At 35.9% G+C, this 15,943-nt stretch overlaps 1 protein-coding gene and 1 pseudogene across 10 annotated transcripts in view; both read left to right on the top strand.

The window, feature by feature from the left end:
* LOC140524823 (ankyrin repeat domain-containing protein 26-like) overlaps positions 1-15,943 on the top strand; it is a 90,712-nt gene that overhangs the window by 63,425 nt on the left and 11,344 nt on the right. For all 10 annotated transcript variants that reach the window (XM_072639624.1, XM_072639625.1, XM_072639622.1 and 7 more), the window contains 3 exons: positions 282-465; positions 2,081-2,224; positions 9,284-10,255. In XM_072639624.1, coding sequence (XP_072495725.1) covers positions 282-465; positions 2,081-2,224; positions 9,284-10,255 — 1,300 coding nt within the window. The remainder of the gene's footprint in view (positions 1-281; positions 466-2,080; positions 2,225-9,283; positions 10,256-15,943) is intronic.
* LOC140524825 (importin subunit beta-1 pseudogene) lies at positions 2,244-5,263 on the top strand (annotated as a pseudogene).

The raw sequence follows: 15,943 nt of genomic DNA, 5'->3' as shown, positions 1-15,943 counted from the left end.
CAAAAATAAAATCTGAATAATGCATAGTGATGGGAAAATGGATTGAATTTTATCTACATGCCCCTTTACACTTTTTACCAGAGTCATTCAAATGCGTCAAAACTCAGAACGTTCAATTTGCATCATTAAAAGGAGTTTCTTGACTGTGAGTTCCGTACATGGATCCAGTTACCCCTAAATTAATATTCTTTTCCTTTAGTCATTCAGATGACTGTATTTAAATGGCATTCTATTCCTTATTTCTACTGACCTGTCATTTATAAACAGCAATTTTAATCTAGGTTTACCTTGAACCAAGGGAAAATAAAGCTAGAGACTACAAAAATGCTACTTGAAGAACATATGGAACAGTTGAGAAGAGAAGAAGAGCAATATAGCAAAATAGTGGATCTCACCCAGCGACTTGAATGCAGTGCCAGATCTCTGGAAGTTGAACTGACAACAGTAAGAAAGCATATTCAGCAGGTAAATTGGAATCTAAAGTCACTATTTCAATTTTTTCTTGTTAAGAATACGTATGGGTTCCCTGGGAATGGGGGGATCAATACTGCATTTTTTTGAATCCTAAAAATGGCTATGCTTTTTATTTCTGGTATTAGTAGGTTGGGTTCAATGATTTGTAAATGAGTACTCTTAAATACGTAACTAAAAAAGGAACAGTTGCCTCTATTTTAGCATTTGAATGTAAAATTACAGTCTAAATGCCCATGGAAAAAATAAATTGAAGCTGATACTTTTTGAAAGTGTGTTTCACAGTAGAGAATCAGTATGGTGTAATGAATAGAGCTGGCCTCAAATCCATGAGGAGGAGGGTTCAAATGTTGCCATGGACACTTCCTGACTGATTGACCCTGGGTAGACAATCTAGATGGACCCCAAGCCAAAAGTTTCAAATTCCCCCAAAGCTGCCCACAGACCCCAGTACTGGGGGTGGGGGATCTAATGGACAGCACTGCTCTATCCTCAGCTTCGATAAGAATATAAATTCCAGAGCACATTGGTAGATAGAGATTCCTTACCTGAAGATTCTCTAAGCCAATGAAATTGCAAGTTCAATCCCCTTTTCTGTCCCTTGTGCGACACTTTAGCACCCAATCCTTCCGTCTTTCAGAATAGTTTACTGTTCTCTAGCATCTTTACCTTTTACTGATGCAATTCTTATGCAATTAACATTATTCAAGTCTTTCTAAATGGAGGAAAGGCTAAGTCTTCATTACTCAGAGCACTGGACTGAGCCTAAGATGAAATTCAGTAAGGATGAATGTAAAATTATGTAATTAGATGCAAAAATAGTTTCATATGTAGAAGCTGGGAGAAATATGATTACATGGCATTTTGTCTGAAAAGATACAGGAATCTTAGTCAGTTCTAAGCTGAAGTTGAGTCAGTTCTGCTATATGACCACCAAAAACCTAGTGTAATTTTGCCTCCCATTCAGAGAAGCGTAGTTTCGAAACATGTCTCTTTACTGTGACCTGAATAGACTTTGTTTGTACTATTGAATTCATTTGTGGCTCCCACAGAATTAAGGTAACTAGTAAGCAGGATGGCAAACAGAATGAGGAAGGCCCTTGGAGTCTATTGCATGTGAAGATCAGTTAAAGGAACTAGAGATGTTTATCCTTATATCTTCAAGTTATTGAAGGACAGTCAGGTGGAAGAAGAGTGAATTTTGCTCTTCTTCAGTGTAAGGGACAGAGCTAAGAGCAATGGATGCAATGGCAAAAAAGTACATTTTTACAGTTAATGTCAGGGGAAAATTGCTAACAAATAGAACCCCTATAAATAGAATGAGTTTCCCTGAGAGTTCCCCCACCTGTGAAGACTTCAAGTTGCGTTTGGTAAGAGTTAGATACATAACGATGGTATGGATTGAACTAAACAGTTGTCGAGGTTCATTTGTAATTTTCAATTACTATCCATCTTGTTACTTTCATTTTCAGTAGCCTACTTTTCCTAATTTTTTAAAATCTATTTTCCTTCCTTTTTGAGATTCTATATTCCAGTTAAAGGTAAAATGTATTTGCTGACTTTTGAAGGAAAAAGATGATTAAAAATTTTATGAAATTGTTGTCCCCAGGTTGAAGAAGAGCTAAAATACACTCAAAGACAACTTGTTCACGAGCAGAGAGCCAGAACTTTGCAAGAGTCAACTCTGAATAATCTTCTTTGGAAGCAGAAAGAAAAAGAAGCAGTTGCTTCCAAAGCGACTCAGACTTCTGAGGTATTCACTTTGGTCATTTTCCAATTTAACGACATATTTGAAAAGTCAGGATTTCTGTTCCTCATTTTGGAACATATTTGTCATCCTCAGTCACGTCCATCTGTCTGCAGCAGACAGGTTGGGACATACGTGGTGACCAAAATGAGCACAGGTTGTTTTGCTCGGTTGTTTCTTTTCTTTGAATGGCATGATCGCCCCAGAGACTCTAGGTTATTCCTACTGAAAAAAATCCCTGCTTCTCAGTAATGCCTTGGCCCTTTCTGGACATGGGAAAAGGGCAGCTCTTCAGGGTCCCTAGGGGGTGAAAGGAGTGCAACCAGGCAGAAGGGGACATCTCATACACAAATCACTTTTCTTCCTTGATTAAGTGATTTCTTCTGTTTCTGCTTTCCAGGGCAGAGAGGAAGGGTTACACCAAACCATATGTTAATAGTTTGGTCTACTTCACATTGTTGCTCGCTCATGTTTCATGAAAGAGAAGGAATAAAAGTATTTTCAGAAAGAATGAATTTCACTTAGATTTCTGACATAAAGCTCTATCCATTACAAGGATTCATTCATTTGCATTCATCATTGCTTAGCATGATAGAAACACATGTTCATCAAATGGCAAATTTAGAATTTTTCATTTTCTTCTTTTGTTCCCCAGTGGTTTGAGGTAAATCCTTTGAGTTTTTGGTCCTTAGTAATCCTTTGGTTCCTGGTCACTGGAGAGCTTCATTTAACTCAGCTGCTACCTCTTCACACAATCCCCCTTGCCTTACAGAAGGGATCTCCTAGAATGGGGCTTCTTAGCTTTTTGATATAGCTCTTTCCACTGGTCCTGAATGGGGACCAATGCTCCTGGACCAGTTTTACTATGATGGGAGTGCAATATCAACTTTTTATACTTTGGCCTCAACGGTTCTTTCATTACTCCTTTAAATTGCATGGCTAGGCCTAGGTTACCCACTACTGACCACACTCCAGGTCTCACTTTTCCCATCCCTAAAATGAGTGATTTGGACGAGAAAATTTAAATCAATGATGCTATGAAGATGCTATGCATCCATCAAAAGACCGATTTTTCCCACAACTTATACTAAGAAGTTTTAAGACTGGGATGCAGTGGCTTTTGTCTGCATCTTGGAATCAGTTCAAACTTGTAGTTATTCAGGCAATGCCCACTCACATAGGCTTAATGAAAGTTCCCAGCACGGTGGTTCGAAACACAACTGCCTGGACAGTGGGCAGAATCTGTGAGCTGCTCCCTGAGGCTGCCATCAGTGGAGTCTACCTTGCTCCTTTACTATAGTGTCTCTGAGAGGGCCTCAGCGCTGAACCCAGTGTGGCTTGCAACGTGTGCTGGGCTTTCTCTAGTGTGACTGAAGCTGCTTGTGAGGCTGCAGATGTAGCTGATGATCAAAAAAACCCAACTACCTACTCTTTATCTACTTCATTTGAACTCATGGTCCTGCAACTTCTAGAGACCACGGACAGACCTAACGAACACCAGAATAACTTGAGGAGTGCTGCATATGAAGCCCTGATGGAAATAATGAAAAACAGTGCCAAGGACTGTTATTCTGCAGTCCAGGAAACGACTTTGGTCATCAAGGAACGACTGCAGCAAGTGCTGAAGATAGTCTCACATACAGAGCACATCAGACAGAATTCATTTTAATGACCTTCAGTCTTTGCTCTATGATTCTCTTCAGAATGTTCTCTGGAAAGTGCAGCACCAGGACGCTTTTCCGATTTCTGATGTGGCCATGAATCCTTGCTGAGGATGTTCCAGAGCACAACTGGGTCTGGGGCAGAGTTAAGAAGATGCCCTGATGGCCGTGAGCACATTGGTAGAAATGTTGGGTGGTGAAATCCTGAAATAGATGGATGCCTTTAAACACTTCTTGGGCATTGGTTTGAAGAATGATGCTGAGTACCAGGTTTGTTTGGCTGTTGTGTGCCTGGTGGAAGACTAGTGCCAAGCCCTATATTCCAACATTTTACCTTTCAGTGAGAGGTGATGCAGTTGCTATTGGTGAACTTGAGAAATGAAAATGTCCATAAATTTGTCAATCCACAGATTCTGTCAGTATTTGGTGATATTTCCCTTGTGATTGGAGAAGAGTTGAAGAGGTATCTTGAAGTGGTAGTGAATATTTTTTAGGAGGCTTCCTAAGCCCAGGTGGACAATTTGCACTACGACATGGTGTATTATCTGAATGAGTGAAGGGAAAGGTGTTTGGAAGCCTACACCAGAATCTCCAGGGATTAAAGGGAGACCAGGAGAATGTACACCTGGTTGCGAGCCTGATGCAGTCCAGAGTAGAATTTATTCTTTCCTACATCGATCACATTGCTGCAGATGAGGATCACATAGATGTAGTAGTAGCTTGTGCGGCTGGACTGTTAGGAGACTTAGGTACAACTTTGGGAAGGATGTGCTGAAATTACTGGAGATCAGACCCCTGATCCATGAACTGATAACTGAAGGACAAGATCCAGGTAAAAAGTTGCAGCAGAATATATTGCGCTTCATCTGATGTAACAAAAACAGGGGTAGAAATTATTATCTCCTACAAAGCTAAAGCAGAAATAGATCTAATCAAAAGAGATAAGGAAGGAAACAATATCCCAACTAAAAGACAAAGAAACCACAAAGCAATATCATTAACGAGCATATATTCTCCAACTGGTATAGCATCCAAATTCCTAGAGGAAAAGTGAAGGGAGTTACAGGAAGAAATAGAAAGCAAGTCTATACGAGTGGGGGACCTCAACCTCCCGATCCCTGAACTTGACAAATCTAACATGAAGATAAACAAGAAAGAAGGAGTTGAATTCCACTCTGGATAAGGCGGATATGATAGATCTCTGGAGAAAATTGAATGGGGATAGATAGAAATACACTTTTTTCTCAGCAGTACATGGCAAATATACAAAACTTGACCATGTACTAGGACATAAAAACCTCACGGTCCAGTCTAGAAAGGCAGAGATAGTCAGTTCATCCTTCTCACATCATAATGCAATGAAAATAATATTTAATGAAACGCAGGGAAAGATAGACCAAAAAGAAATTGGAAACTAAATAGTCTAATCCTAAAGAAGGAGTCTTTTAAATAAGAAATCATGGAAGCCATCAACAACTTCATTCAAGAGAATGACAATGATGAGACAACCTACAAAATCTTGTGAGATACTGCAAAAGCAGTTCTTAAGGGAAGTTTTATATCTTTGAATGTCTACATGAATAAAGTAAAGAAAAATGAAATCAATGAATTGGGCATGCAACTGAAAAAGCTAGAGAAAGAACAAATTGAAAATCACCAAGGAAATAATCAGATTAGAAATACTGAAAATGAAAGGAGATATGAATACAATTAAAATTAAGAAAACTATTAAATTAATCGATAAAACTAAGAGTTGGTTTTATAAAAAGAGCAGTAAAATTGATAAACTTCGGTCAATTTTTATAAAAAAAAAAGAAAGAAGAACACCAGATTACCAATATCAAAAATGAAAAGGGTGAACTCACCTCCAATGAGTCGGAAATTGGAATAATAATTAGAAATTATATTGTCCAACAGTATGCCCATAAATTCGACATCTAAATCAGATGGAGAATTACTTTAAAAAATATGAATTGCCCAAATTAATAGAAGAGGAAGCTGAAGGCTCAAATATCACTTTCTCAGAAAGAGAAATTGAAGTAGCCATCAATGGAGTCGCTAGCAAAAAGTCTCCAGGGCTGTATGGATTCAAAAATGAATGCTATCAAGCATTTAGAAGAGAGCTAATTCCAATACTATGTAGGTCATTTGAAAAAATTGGGGAAGAAGGAGTCCTCCCAAATTGTTTTTATGATACAAATATGATTTTGATGCCTAAAACAAAAAGAACCAAAACAGAGAAAGATATTTATAGTCGAATTTCTCTAATGAATACACTTGAAAAAAATTTTAAATAAAATTTTAGCAAAAGAATATAGCAACTCATAACAAGAATAATACGTTATGATCAGGTAGGGTTTCTACCAGGAATGCAGAACTGGTTTAGTATTAGGAAAACTATTAGCATTATTGATCATATCAACAACAAAACTAACAGAAACCACAAGATTATCTTAATAGATGCAGAAAAAGCTTTTGACAAACTACAACAACCATTTCTACTGACAACATTGGAGAGCATAGGAATAAATGGAACTTTCCATAAAATAATAAGCAGCATCTACCTAAGACCCTCAGCAAACATTACATCCAAGGGAGATAATGAAATGCATTTCCAATAAGACCACAGGTGAAACACGGATGTCCATTATCACCACTATTATTCAATATGATACTAGAGATATTAGCTGTAACAATAAGAGAAGAAAAAGAAATTGAAGGAATTAGAATTGGAAAAAAAGAAACTAAGTTATTATTGTTGGCAGATGACATGATGATATACTTAGAGAATCCAAGAGATTCAAGTAAAAAACTATTTGAAGTAATAAACAACTTTATCAATATTGTAGGTTACAAAATAAACTGACACACAACTTCTCCATATCTATATATTACTAACAGAGCCAAGCAGAAGAGATAGAAAGAGGAATGCCATTTATAGCTAGGACAGACACTCTAAGATATTTGGGAGTCTATCTGTCAAATCAAAACCAGGGATTATATGAACACAATCAGAAAACACTTTCCACACGAGTAAAGTCAGTTCTAAATAAGTGGAAATATATCGGTTGCTCACGAGTAGGCTGAGCTAATACAACAAAAATGACAGTTCCACCTAAATCAATTCACTTATTCAGTGCCATAGCAATCAAACTATCAGATAGTTGTTTCCTAGAGCTAGAAAAAATAATATCAAAATTCATCTGGAAGAACAAAAAGTCCAGAATATCAAGGGAAGTCACGAAAAGAAATGCTAAGGAAGGTAGCTTCGCTCTACCAGATCTGAAATTGTATTATAAAACAATTATCAAAAGTACCTGGTATTGGCTAAGCAACAGAGGCGTCGACAAGTGGAATATTTCTAGGTACTCAAGACACAGCAGGAAATGAATATAGTTCCCTACTGTTTGATAGACCTAAGGATCCCATTTTCTGGGGTAAGAACCCACTCTTCGACAAAAATTTCTGGAAAAGCTGGATAATAGTGTGGCGGCAACCAGACATAGACCAGTGCTTGAATCCATACACAAGAAGATACTTCCGATGGTTAGATGATCTAGGTATAAAGATTTAAACTACAAACAATTTAGTGGAGAAAGGAATAGTGTATTCATCAGATTTATGGAGAAGGGAAGAATTTTTGACTGAAAAAGAGATAGAAAGCATTATGAAGTGCTAAATGAATTTTTTTTGATTACATTAAACTGAAAATCTTTTGCGCAGTCAAACCCAATAGGACCAAAGATTCAGATGATTGCAGAAAACTAGGAAAGAATTTTTGCAGGTAGTGTGTGTGATAAAGGCCTCATTTCTAAAATATAGAGAGAAGTGAGTCAAATTTACAAAAATGCAAGTCATTCCCCAATTGGTAAATAATGAAAGGATGTGAACAGGCATGTTTCAGAGGAAGAAATTAAAGCTATCTATAGTCATATGAAAAAATGCTCTAAATCACTATTAATTAGAGAGTTGCAAGTCCAAATCTCTCTGAGATATCACATCAAACCTACCAGATTAACTGACATGACAAAACAGGAAAATGATAAATGTTGGAGAATATGTGGGAGAGTTGGAACACTAATTCATTGTTGGTGGAGCTGTGACCTCATCCAACCATTCTGGAGAGCAATGTGTTACTATGCCCAAAGGGCTATAAATATGTGCATACCCTTTGACTGAGCAATACTGTTTTTAGGACTGTATCAGCAAGAGATCATAAAAGTGGGATCGAGTCCCACACATACATAAATATTTACAGCAACACTCTATGTGGTTGTCCAAAACGTAAAACTAAGGGGATTCCCATCAATTAGGGAATGGTTGAATAAATTGTGGTATATGGATGTAATAGAATACTATTTCACTATAAGAAATGATGAACAGGAAGACTTCAGAGAGGCCTGGAAAGACTTATATGAACTGATGCTGAATGAAAGGAGCAGAACCAGGAGAACTTTGTGTGAGGATTTTTCTGGCAGACTTAGAACTTCATTGCAATGCAAGGACTTAAAAAATTCCCAGTGCTCTCTTAAGGCAAAATGCCTTCCACATCCAGAGAAGGAACTATGGAATTTGATTGCAGAATGCAGCCGATCATTTTCTTTTGTGTTACATTTTGATTTGCTCTGTGATTTCTCCCATTCATTTTCATTCTTCTATGCAACATGTCTAAGGTGAAAATGTATTTAATAGAAATGTATGTGCAGAACCCATATAAAACTGTATTCTGTCTCAGGAAGGGAGTGGGAAGGTAGGGGGCAAGGGTGGGAGGGAGGGGAGAAATCAAAGGGATACAGAAGTCATTGTAGAACAGTGAAAACAAATAAAACAAAAAAAGAAAAGAGTGCTAGATTTGGAGTCTGAAGAGACCTGGATTGAAATACCTCTTAGAATACTTAGTAAGTGTGACAATGGACAGATCCTCTAATAACTTTTCCTCATCTAAGTCCTCAGTGTAACATCGAGAGAGTAATATGAATATTTCCCTCGTAAGTATGTTGCAAGGCTTTGGTGAGACAATGTATTGAAAGTACTAAGCAAAGTACCTTATTAGGTACTAATATGTGTCCATATTAGGTGCTGTTATTGTTATTGTAACACCATGAGTAGCCAGGGTGGGATAGAATGGAGAGAGCAAAGGAAATCAAATATGCTGAATGGCAGACAGATTTGAGCCCCCAAAATACAGTATATATGTTCTGATTGATGAAACACTTTTAAGAACTCTTCTTCGGGAAAATTGAGTCTGACAGAAATGTGATATTGGTGAAACTCCCTCAATTTACTTTTTCTTTCAATGTGCTATGCCTTTTGGCACCTTGTGCTCTATTTTGAAATAGCAAGGACAAATCAGAATGCATAATTATATTTTGAGTATCATTTTTTTCCTGTTTATTTTGTTTAGGTTCCTGAAAGCAATGAAAAAGGAAAAGATCTGTCGGATAAAAATCAAATCCTACAGGATGAAGTTGTCATGCTCAAACTGGAACTCCACAGAGTAAAAATGGAGCTTCAGGAAAAAGAAAATCAATTTACAGAAGACACTGAAGTTTTAAAAGAAACGATTGATGAACTTCAAAAGAAATTACAACTGGAGGAAGAAGCATTAACAAAAATCACATGCCAATACAGCGGACAACTAAACGTTCTGACAACGGAAAATGAAGTGCTGAATTCTAAATTGGAGAAGGCAAAACGAAGAACAGACAGACTAGAGACAGTAATTGCTCTATATCGTTCCCGTCTGACTTCTGCTCTTCACGATCATGAACGAAGTCAGATATCAAATCCTATCAAATCTAATCAAGACCATGAACAAACCATTCAGCGAGAACGAGACGAGCTGCTTCGTTTACAGGACGAACTAATTCATCACTTGGGTAGTCTAAGAGAGAACAATGGTGTTCTTTCTCAAAAGCTCTGGAAGGCTGAAGGTAAAACCAGTAGTTTAGAAAAGGAGCTAAACTGTGTACATGATTCCCTCAGAGAAAAGACACTCACTTTAGAAACTACACAGAGAGAATTAAACCAGACCCAACACAAAGCAAATGAACTTGAACACCTAAATCGAGTAGAAAAGGAAAAAACGGACAAATACATTTTCAAACATGAATCTATCCAAAAAAGATTAGCCCAACTCGAGAATGAAAATGTGTTACTTCAACAACAGCTTGAAGATGCCCAAAACAAATGTTTCGTTAAAGAAAAGGTAATGAGTGAGAGCTGTGGACAGTTTATGGATCGCTGCCATTACGTTCATGGTGATACTGGAAAGCAAGCTCTTATGAGAAAAGAGAGAAATGAAGAATTACCCAGGAAATATAACTACTTAAGAGAGAAGATGCATAAATATAAAAAGGAGAAAGCAGAAATAAAAGTAGGTCTTTAAATAATGTAATTTGATAAGTATTTAACTTTTTGAAATGAAATTCAAGGTAATATTCATGAAGATAAATTAGGAATTTGAATTTATAGCTGGCAGATGATGTGACTAACTTTCCTTGTAAAAATTCTGATATGTAAGAAAGGAGAATAAGAATCAATAGTAGGATGTAGGCCATAATAAAATAATGAAATACAAATATAACAGTTATAAAATTGGTAACACAATGCAATAAAATCAAAAGAATTGATTGAATAAATGAGAATAATAATAAATATCACAATAATAGTGTAAAATAAATTAAAAATGAAATGATTTAATCATCTTTTAGATAAGATGACTCACTCTACCTAAAGAAATTATGTAGTCCATGCAATTTTGATTTAGTAAATAGGTTAGTTACTTTTCCATAAATACTGATAAATTTATCATTCTAATAATATGCCTAATATTCCAATTTAATTATACAATGGAATAAATAATTTGACACGATAAAATTTAAGAAAATCCTACAAAATTTTTCTTGTAATAATATAACAATTCAAGTCAGACATCTCAATTGAACTACTGTGAAATATTAGTTACCCTTTTTAAAATGTTCATTTCTTTTTAGTTTTCAGTATTCATTTCCTCAAAATTTAGAGTTCCCAATTTTCTCCCCATCTCTTCCCTCCCCACCCGAAAAAGCCGTGCATTGTGATGACCTACTTCCCCCAGCCTGCCGTCCCTTCTATCACACCCCTGCCTTCCCTTATACCCCTCTTCTCTCTTGTCTTGCATGGCAAGAAAAATGTGTATGCCCCATTACCTCTATTTATAATTTTCCAGTTGTATGCAAAAGCAATTCTAAACAATAGTTCCTAAAAGTCGGAGTCCTAACTTCTCTCCCTTCTTTGCTCCCCACCCATCCTCACTCAGGAGACAAGCAATTCAACACAGGCTATTAATGCGTAGTTTTGCAAAAGACTTTCATAATGATCATGTTGTGTAAGACTACCTATCTTTCCCCCCATCCTATCCAGCCCACCATTTGTTCTATTCTCTCTTTTGACCTTCTCCCTCCCCCAAAATTGTTTACTTTTAACAACTCCCTCCTCCCACTTGCCCTCCTTTCTATCATTCCCCCACCACACTTCTCCCATTCTCCCCACTTTCTTGTAGTGGAAGATATATTTTCATACCAAATTGAGTGTGCTTGTTATTCCCTCCTTAAGCCAATAGTGCTGAGAGTAAGCTTCACCTTCTCCCTCTCACCTCCCCCCTTTTACCCTTCATTGAAAAAGCATTTTCTTGCCTCTTTTATGAGAGATAATTTGCCTCATTCCATTTCTCCCTTTCTCCTCCCAATATATTCCTCTCTCATCCCTTAATTTTATTTTTCTGGATATCATCCCTTCCTATTCAATTTACCCTGTCCACTCTGTCGATAGACATATGTATATAATCCCTCCAGCTACCCAAATACTGAGACATGTTTCAAGAGTTACAAATATTATCTTTCCATGTAGGAATGTGAAGAATTCGACTTTTGTAAGTGCGTTAGGATTTCTCTTTCCTGTTTAGCTTTTCATGCTTCTTTTGATTCTTGTGTTGAAAGTCAACTTTTCTTTTCAGTTCTGGTCTTTTAATCAAGAATGCTTGAAAATCCTGTATTTCGTTGAATGACATTTTTTCTCCTGAATTATTATACACAGTTCTGCTGACTAGGTGATTCTCGGTTTCAAGCCTAGTTCCTTTGACTTCTGGAATATCATACTCTAAGCCCTCGACCCCTTAATGCAGAAGCTGCTAGACCTTGTGTTATCCCGATTGTATTTCCACAATACTTGAATTCTTCCTTTCTAGTTGCTTGCAATATTTTCTCCATGACCTGAGAACCCTGGAATTTGGCTACAATATTCCTAGGAGCATCTCTTTTCGAATCTCTTTCAGCGGGTGATTGGTCGATTCTTTCAATATTTATTTTACCCTCTGGTTCTAGAATAGCAGGGCAGTTTTCCGTGATAATTTCATGAAAGCTGATATCTAGGCTCTTTTTTTTTTTTTGATCGTGGGTTTCAAGTAGTCCCATAATTTTTAAATTGTCTCTCCTGGATCTATTTTTCCAGGTCAGTTGCTTTTCTCATGAGACAGTTCACATTGTCTTCTACTTTTTCATGCTTTTGGTTTTGCTTTGTAATTCCTTGGTTTGTCATAACGTCATTACTTTCCATCTTCTTCATTCTAATTTTTCAAGAAGAATTTTCTTCAGTGCGATTTTGAACCTCCTTTGCCATTTGACTAATTCTACTTTCGAAAGCCTTCTTCTCCTAATTGTCTTTTCAGACCTCTTTTACAATTTGAGTTAGCCTACTTTTAAAGGTTTCATTTTCTCCAGCATGTTCTGGGTCTCCTTTAACAAGCAGTTTATTTGCTTTTCATGATTTTTTTTGCATTGCTCTCATTTCTCTTCCCAGTTATTCCTGCAACTCTCTTACTTGATATTCAAAATCTTTTTTGAGCTGTTCTGTGGCCTGAGACCATTGCATGCTTATTTTGCAAGTTTTGGATCTTACAGTTACCCTTTTTATAACTATTTAACCATACTCATCAGTATGACTACTTTTAATTCAACCTGCTGTGAACTACTTTTAGAAACATCTGGATTAAGTTTTAATGAAATTCCAAAGATCAATTACTAGTTTCCTTTAAAATTTAGGACAATAATTCTATTCAAAAAGGATATGATTATGCATTAAGCATTAATTTTTTTGCCTGTGGTACTAATTCCATTTTTCAAAAAAATTGTTTTTGCTTCCCTACTAATTTCTTTATTTATCTCCATTTAAAACAATGTTTTACTAACAGTTCTTGCTCAGTTTGCAAAATTAGAGTTTCTGGAATCACTGATTTTATTTGTTGATGATGAATAGTTTCACAGTCTAATAGATGTTCTCATTATATGTGCTTTTTCATACATGGAGTGGCTAGCAGGTCTACGAAATATTACACTGGGTAACAATTTTGTATAAATATTTTTTTCAAATTTTGCTTAATTGTGTATGATCATGTATTTGAATCTAGTCATTCCATACAAGAATTTAGTTTACTTGTAGAAATTCAATTAATTATGTCAATTTTATCCTTCACAACTGTACATTGGTTTTGCATTTGCATTAAAAAAATTTATCAAACTTTAGTTAAATTTATTTTTACAAGGGACTTAATCTTATCTAAAAAGAGAAAAGTTTTGATTTCTTTTGATTTTTGGCTTCGTTTGTTATAAGTAATTTTGGAATCATTTGCTTTGCTGTATAGTGAAAACCAACAGGATTTTTTGTAGCATATCTGTATATACATATACAAGTGTGCATTTCTGTGTGTATATATTCATGCATTCATATGTACGTATATGTACATATATGTATGCTTGAATACATGTATGTACGTCTTCCTTCTAGGGTAGAAAATGAAATGGCATGCCTCCTTTCTACAAAACTGAGACCCTGCACTACACTATATATACATAAGTATGAGAACTACCATATTTTCGATAGTTTCCTCTTTTTCTGTCCATTGACTGCTACCAGGAGTGTAATTCCTATCAGAACAGAAAAAGGAACTGCTTTGAAGACTTGGCAAAGACAGTGGAAGATGTGAAGTGTAGCCTTCACCTTAAAAAACCTTATTTTTTTTGGTTATTTTGGCTTTGGGCAGACCAGTTCATTCATATCAAGTGCTTTTACCAAGCCTGACAAGCGTTTCAGTGCTTATGTTCATTCTCCAGGGGAAACCATGAGAGCAAGGAAAATGAAACCTTTTCTTACAGTTGCATAGAAATAAGATTGTTACCTTTTCTCAAAAATAGAAGGGGAAACTCCTAATGTTTCTCTCAAGTATAAGAAACTGTATATTCTTCCCTACCCTATTCCATCACCTTCCATGTGAATTGTGCATAAAAAAATTAGCTCCTAAGAAGCTTTGGAGGTGATATAATTCTTCTCAAAAGAGATAATGGGGAAATCAGGCTGAATGAACTGCTTTATGAGGAGTGTACTCAGCAGGTCGGAGGATAGCATTTGATCCATGCTGAATGGAGGGTGAGTGATATAGTCAAAAGAGTTTTGCAATCTCAGAAGGCAAGTTCCAATCCTTTCCTTTATTAACTATTACCATTATGACCTTGGATAAGTCATTTAACCTCTTAAGACTTAGTTTTTCTCGTCTGCAAAATGAGGTACTTTTATTAAATAGTCCCTTGGATTTTTTCTAGCTCTAATCTATGATAATTATGAATACGTTGATGAAATTTAGGTGCATGTGAGAATATTGATATCAACTAATTTTGTAGGTATATTCATTTTATATGAGCTGATATTGATTCATGTAAGAGAAATTATTTGGACATATCTCTATCAGACTACAGTACGAAGGCAACAAGAACTTGCTGATTTCTTAAAAGAACAACACAAAACCGACACTTCACTAGAGGTTACATCATTTGCTCGAAATGATTTTGAAGTTGAGAAAAAACTACCGAAGGAAAGAGATGAAGCCAAAAACAAAGTGTGCATGCAAAAAATCAGTAACTTCCCATTTATGAAAAATGTGTTCAGCGTGATATTTCTTTTTTCACCAATATTACGTATTTTATGAACTCTGTGCCTTTCATTTAAACTGACAGAACAAAACCTATAACCTCCACCATTTGTACACTGAAATTTTAGTAATTTTATTCACTTTTTATGGGGTTGACAATTTTGTTTATCCATCCTGACACAAAGAAGGAAGTGTTTTTCATATCTATCCGACTTTATATTTAGAAAGCCCTTTACATTCATTTTCTCATTTAATCTCCAAAACAGCTCTGTGAAGTAGAAGTTATTTGTATGCTTTTATTCAAACTACTCCTCGAAAAAATGGAAAATGATATTTCTTCACAATTTGTAAATATAGAAATTATGCATGCAAACTGAAATTGAGAATTAAAGTAATTAGATGGATATTCTCATAATTATCCTCTAAATCAAACTGATCTCACCCTGTTGATTCCCATCTCCCTAACTTCATCATGTTTTTGTTCTTGATTAGTTACACCTCCCCATGTAGGCTACCTACCCACCTTCACCTCTAAGAAGCTTTTGAATTCCAAACTTATCATTCTTTTGCCACAAGTCTGTTGTGACTTTTCAGCCCTATTGATTTCTTAATCTTCTGAGCTCCACTTTTTCATTGTCAACATATAGGTTAGTATTTAACTCTATATTTATTTTCTTATGATGTTCACATCTGTTCTCAAACTATCATTTCCTGTGTCTATGTCTTGTTTACCCAACTAGATTGTAATTTCATGAGGACAGGGATTTTTTATACTCCATTATTTTCGATAGAACTTCCTTTTCACAGCATGTAGGTAGAAGAAGTAATGGTTATTATTGTACTAGGAGTAATAGTAGTGGAAGTGGTGATAGTGTAGCAGTAGAAATGGTAGTAGTAGTAGCAGTAGTAGTAGTAGTAGCAGTAAAAGAAGAAGATAAAGGAGAAGAATAGTAAGAGGAAGAAGAGGAACAAAAGTAGAAGAAAATGAAGAGGAAGGAGAGGAACAAGAAAACTAAATATCTATTTGTTGACTTTGCCATGAGTTGAAGTTTTGACTGAAATTAAAATTTCTCCAAGGTGATATTTGTACTAAAGCACTTTGAG

Source organism: Notamacropus eugenii, chromosome 2 (genome assembly GCF_028372415.1).
Source record: "Notamacropus eugenii isolate mMacEug1 chromosome 2, mMacEug1.pri_v2, whole genome shotgun sequence".
In the NCBI taxonomy this organism is placed as follows: domain Eukaryota; kingdom Metazoa; phylum Chordata; class Mammalia; order Diprotodontia; family Macropodidae; genus Notamacropus; species Notamacropus eugenii.
The sequence above is the reverse complement of the archived record's forward strand: the minus strand, read 5'-3'. Positions and strand labels throughout refer to the sequence as shown.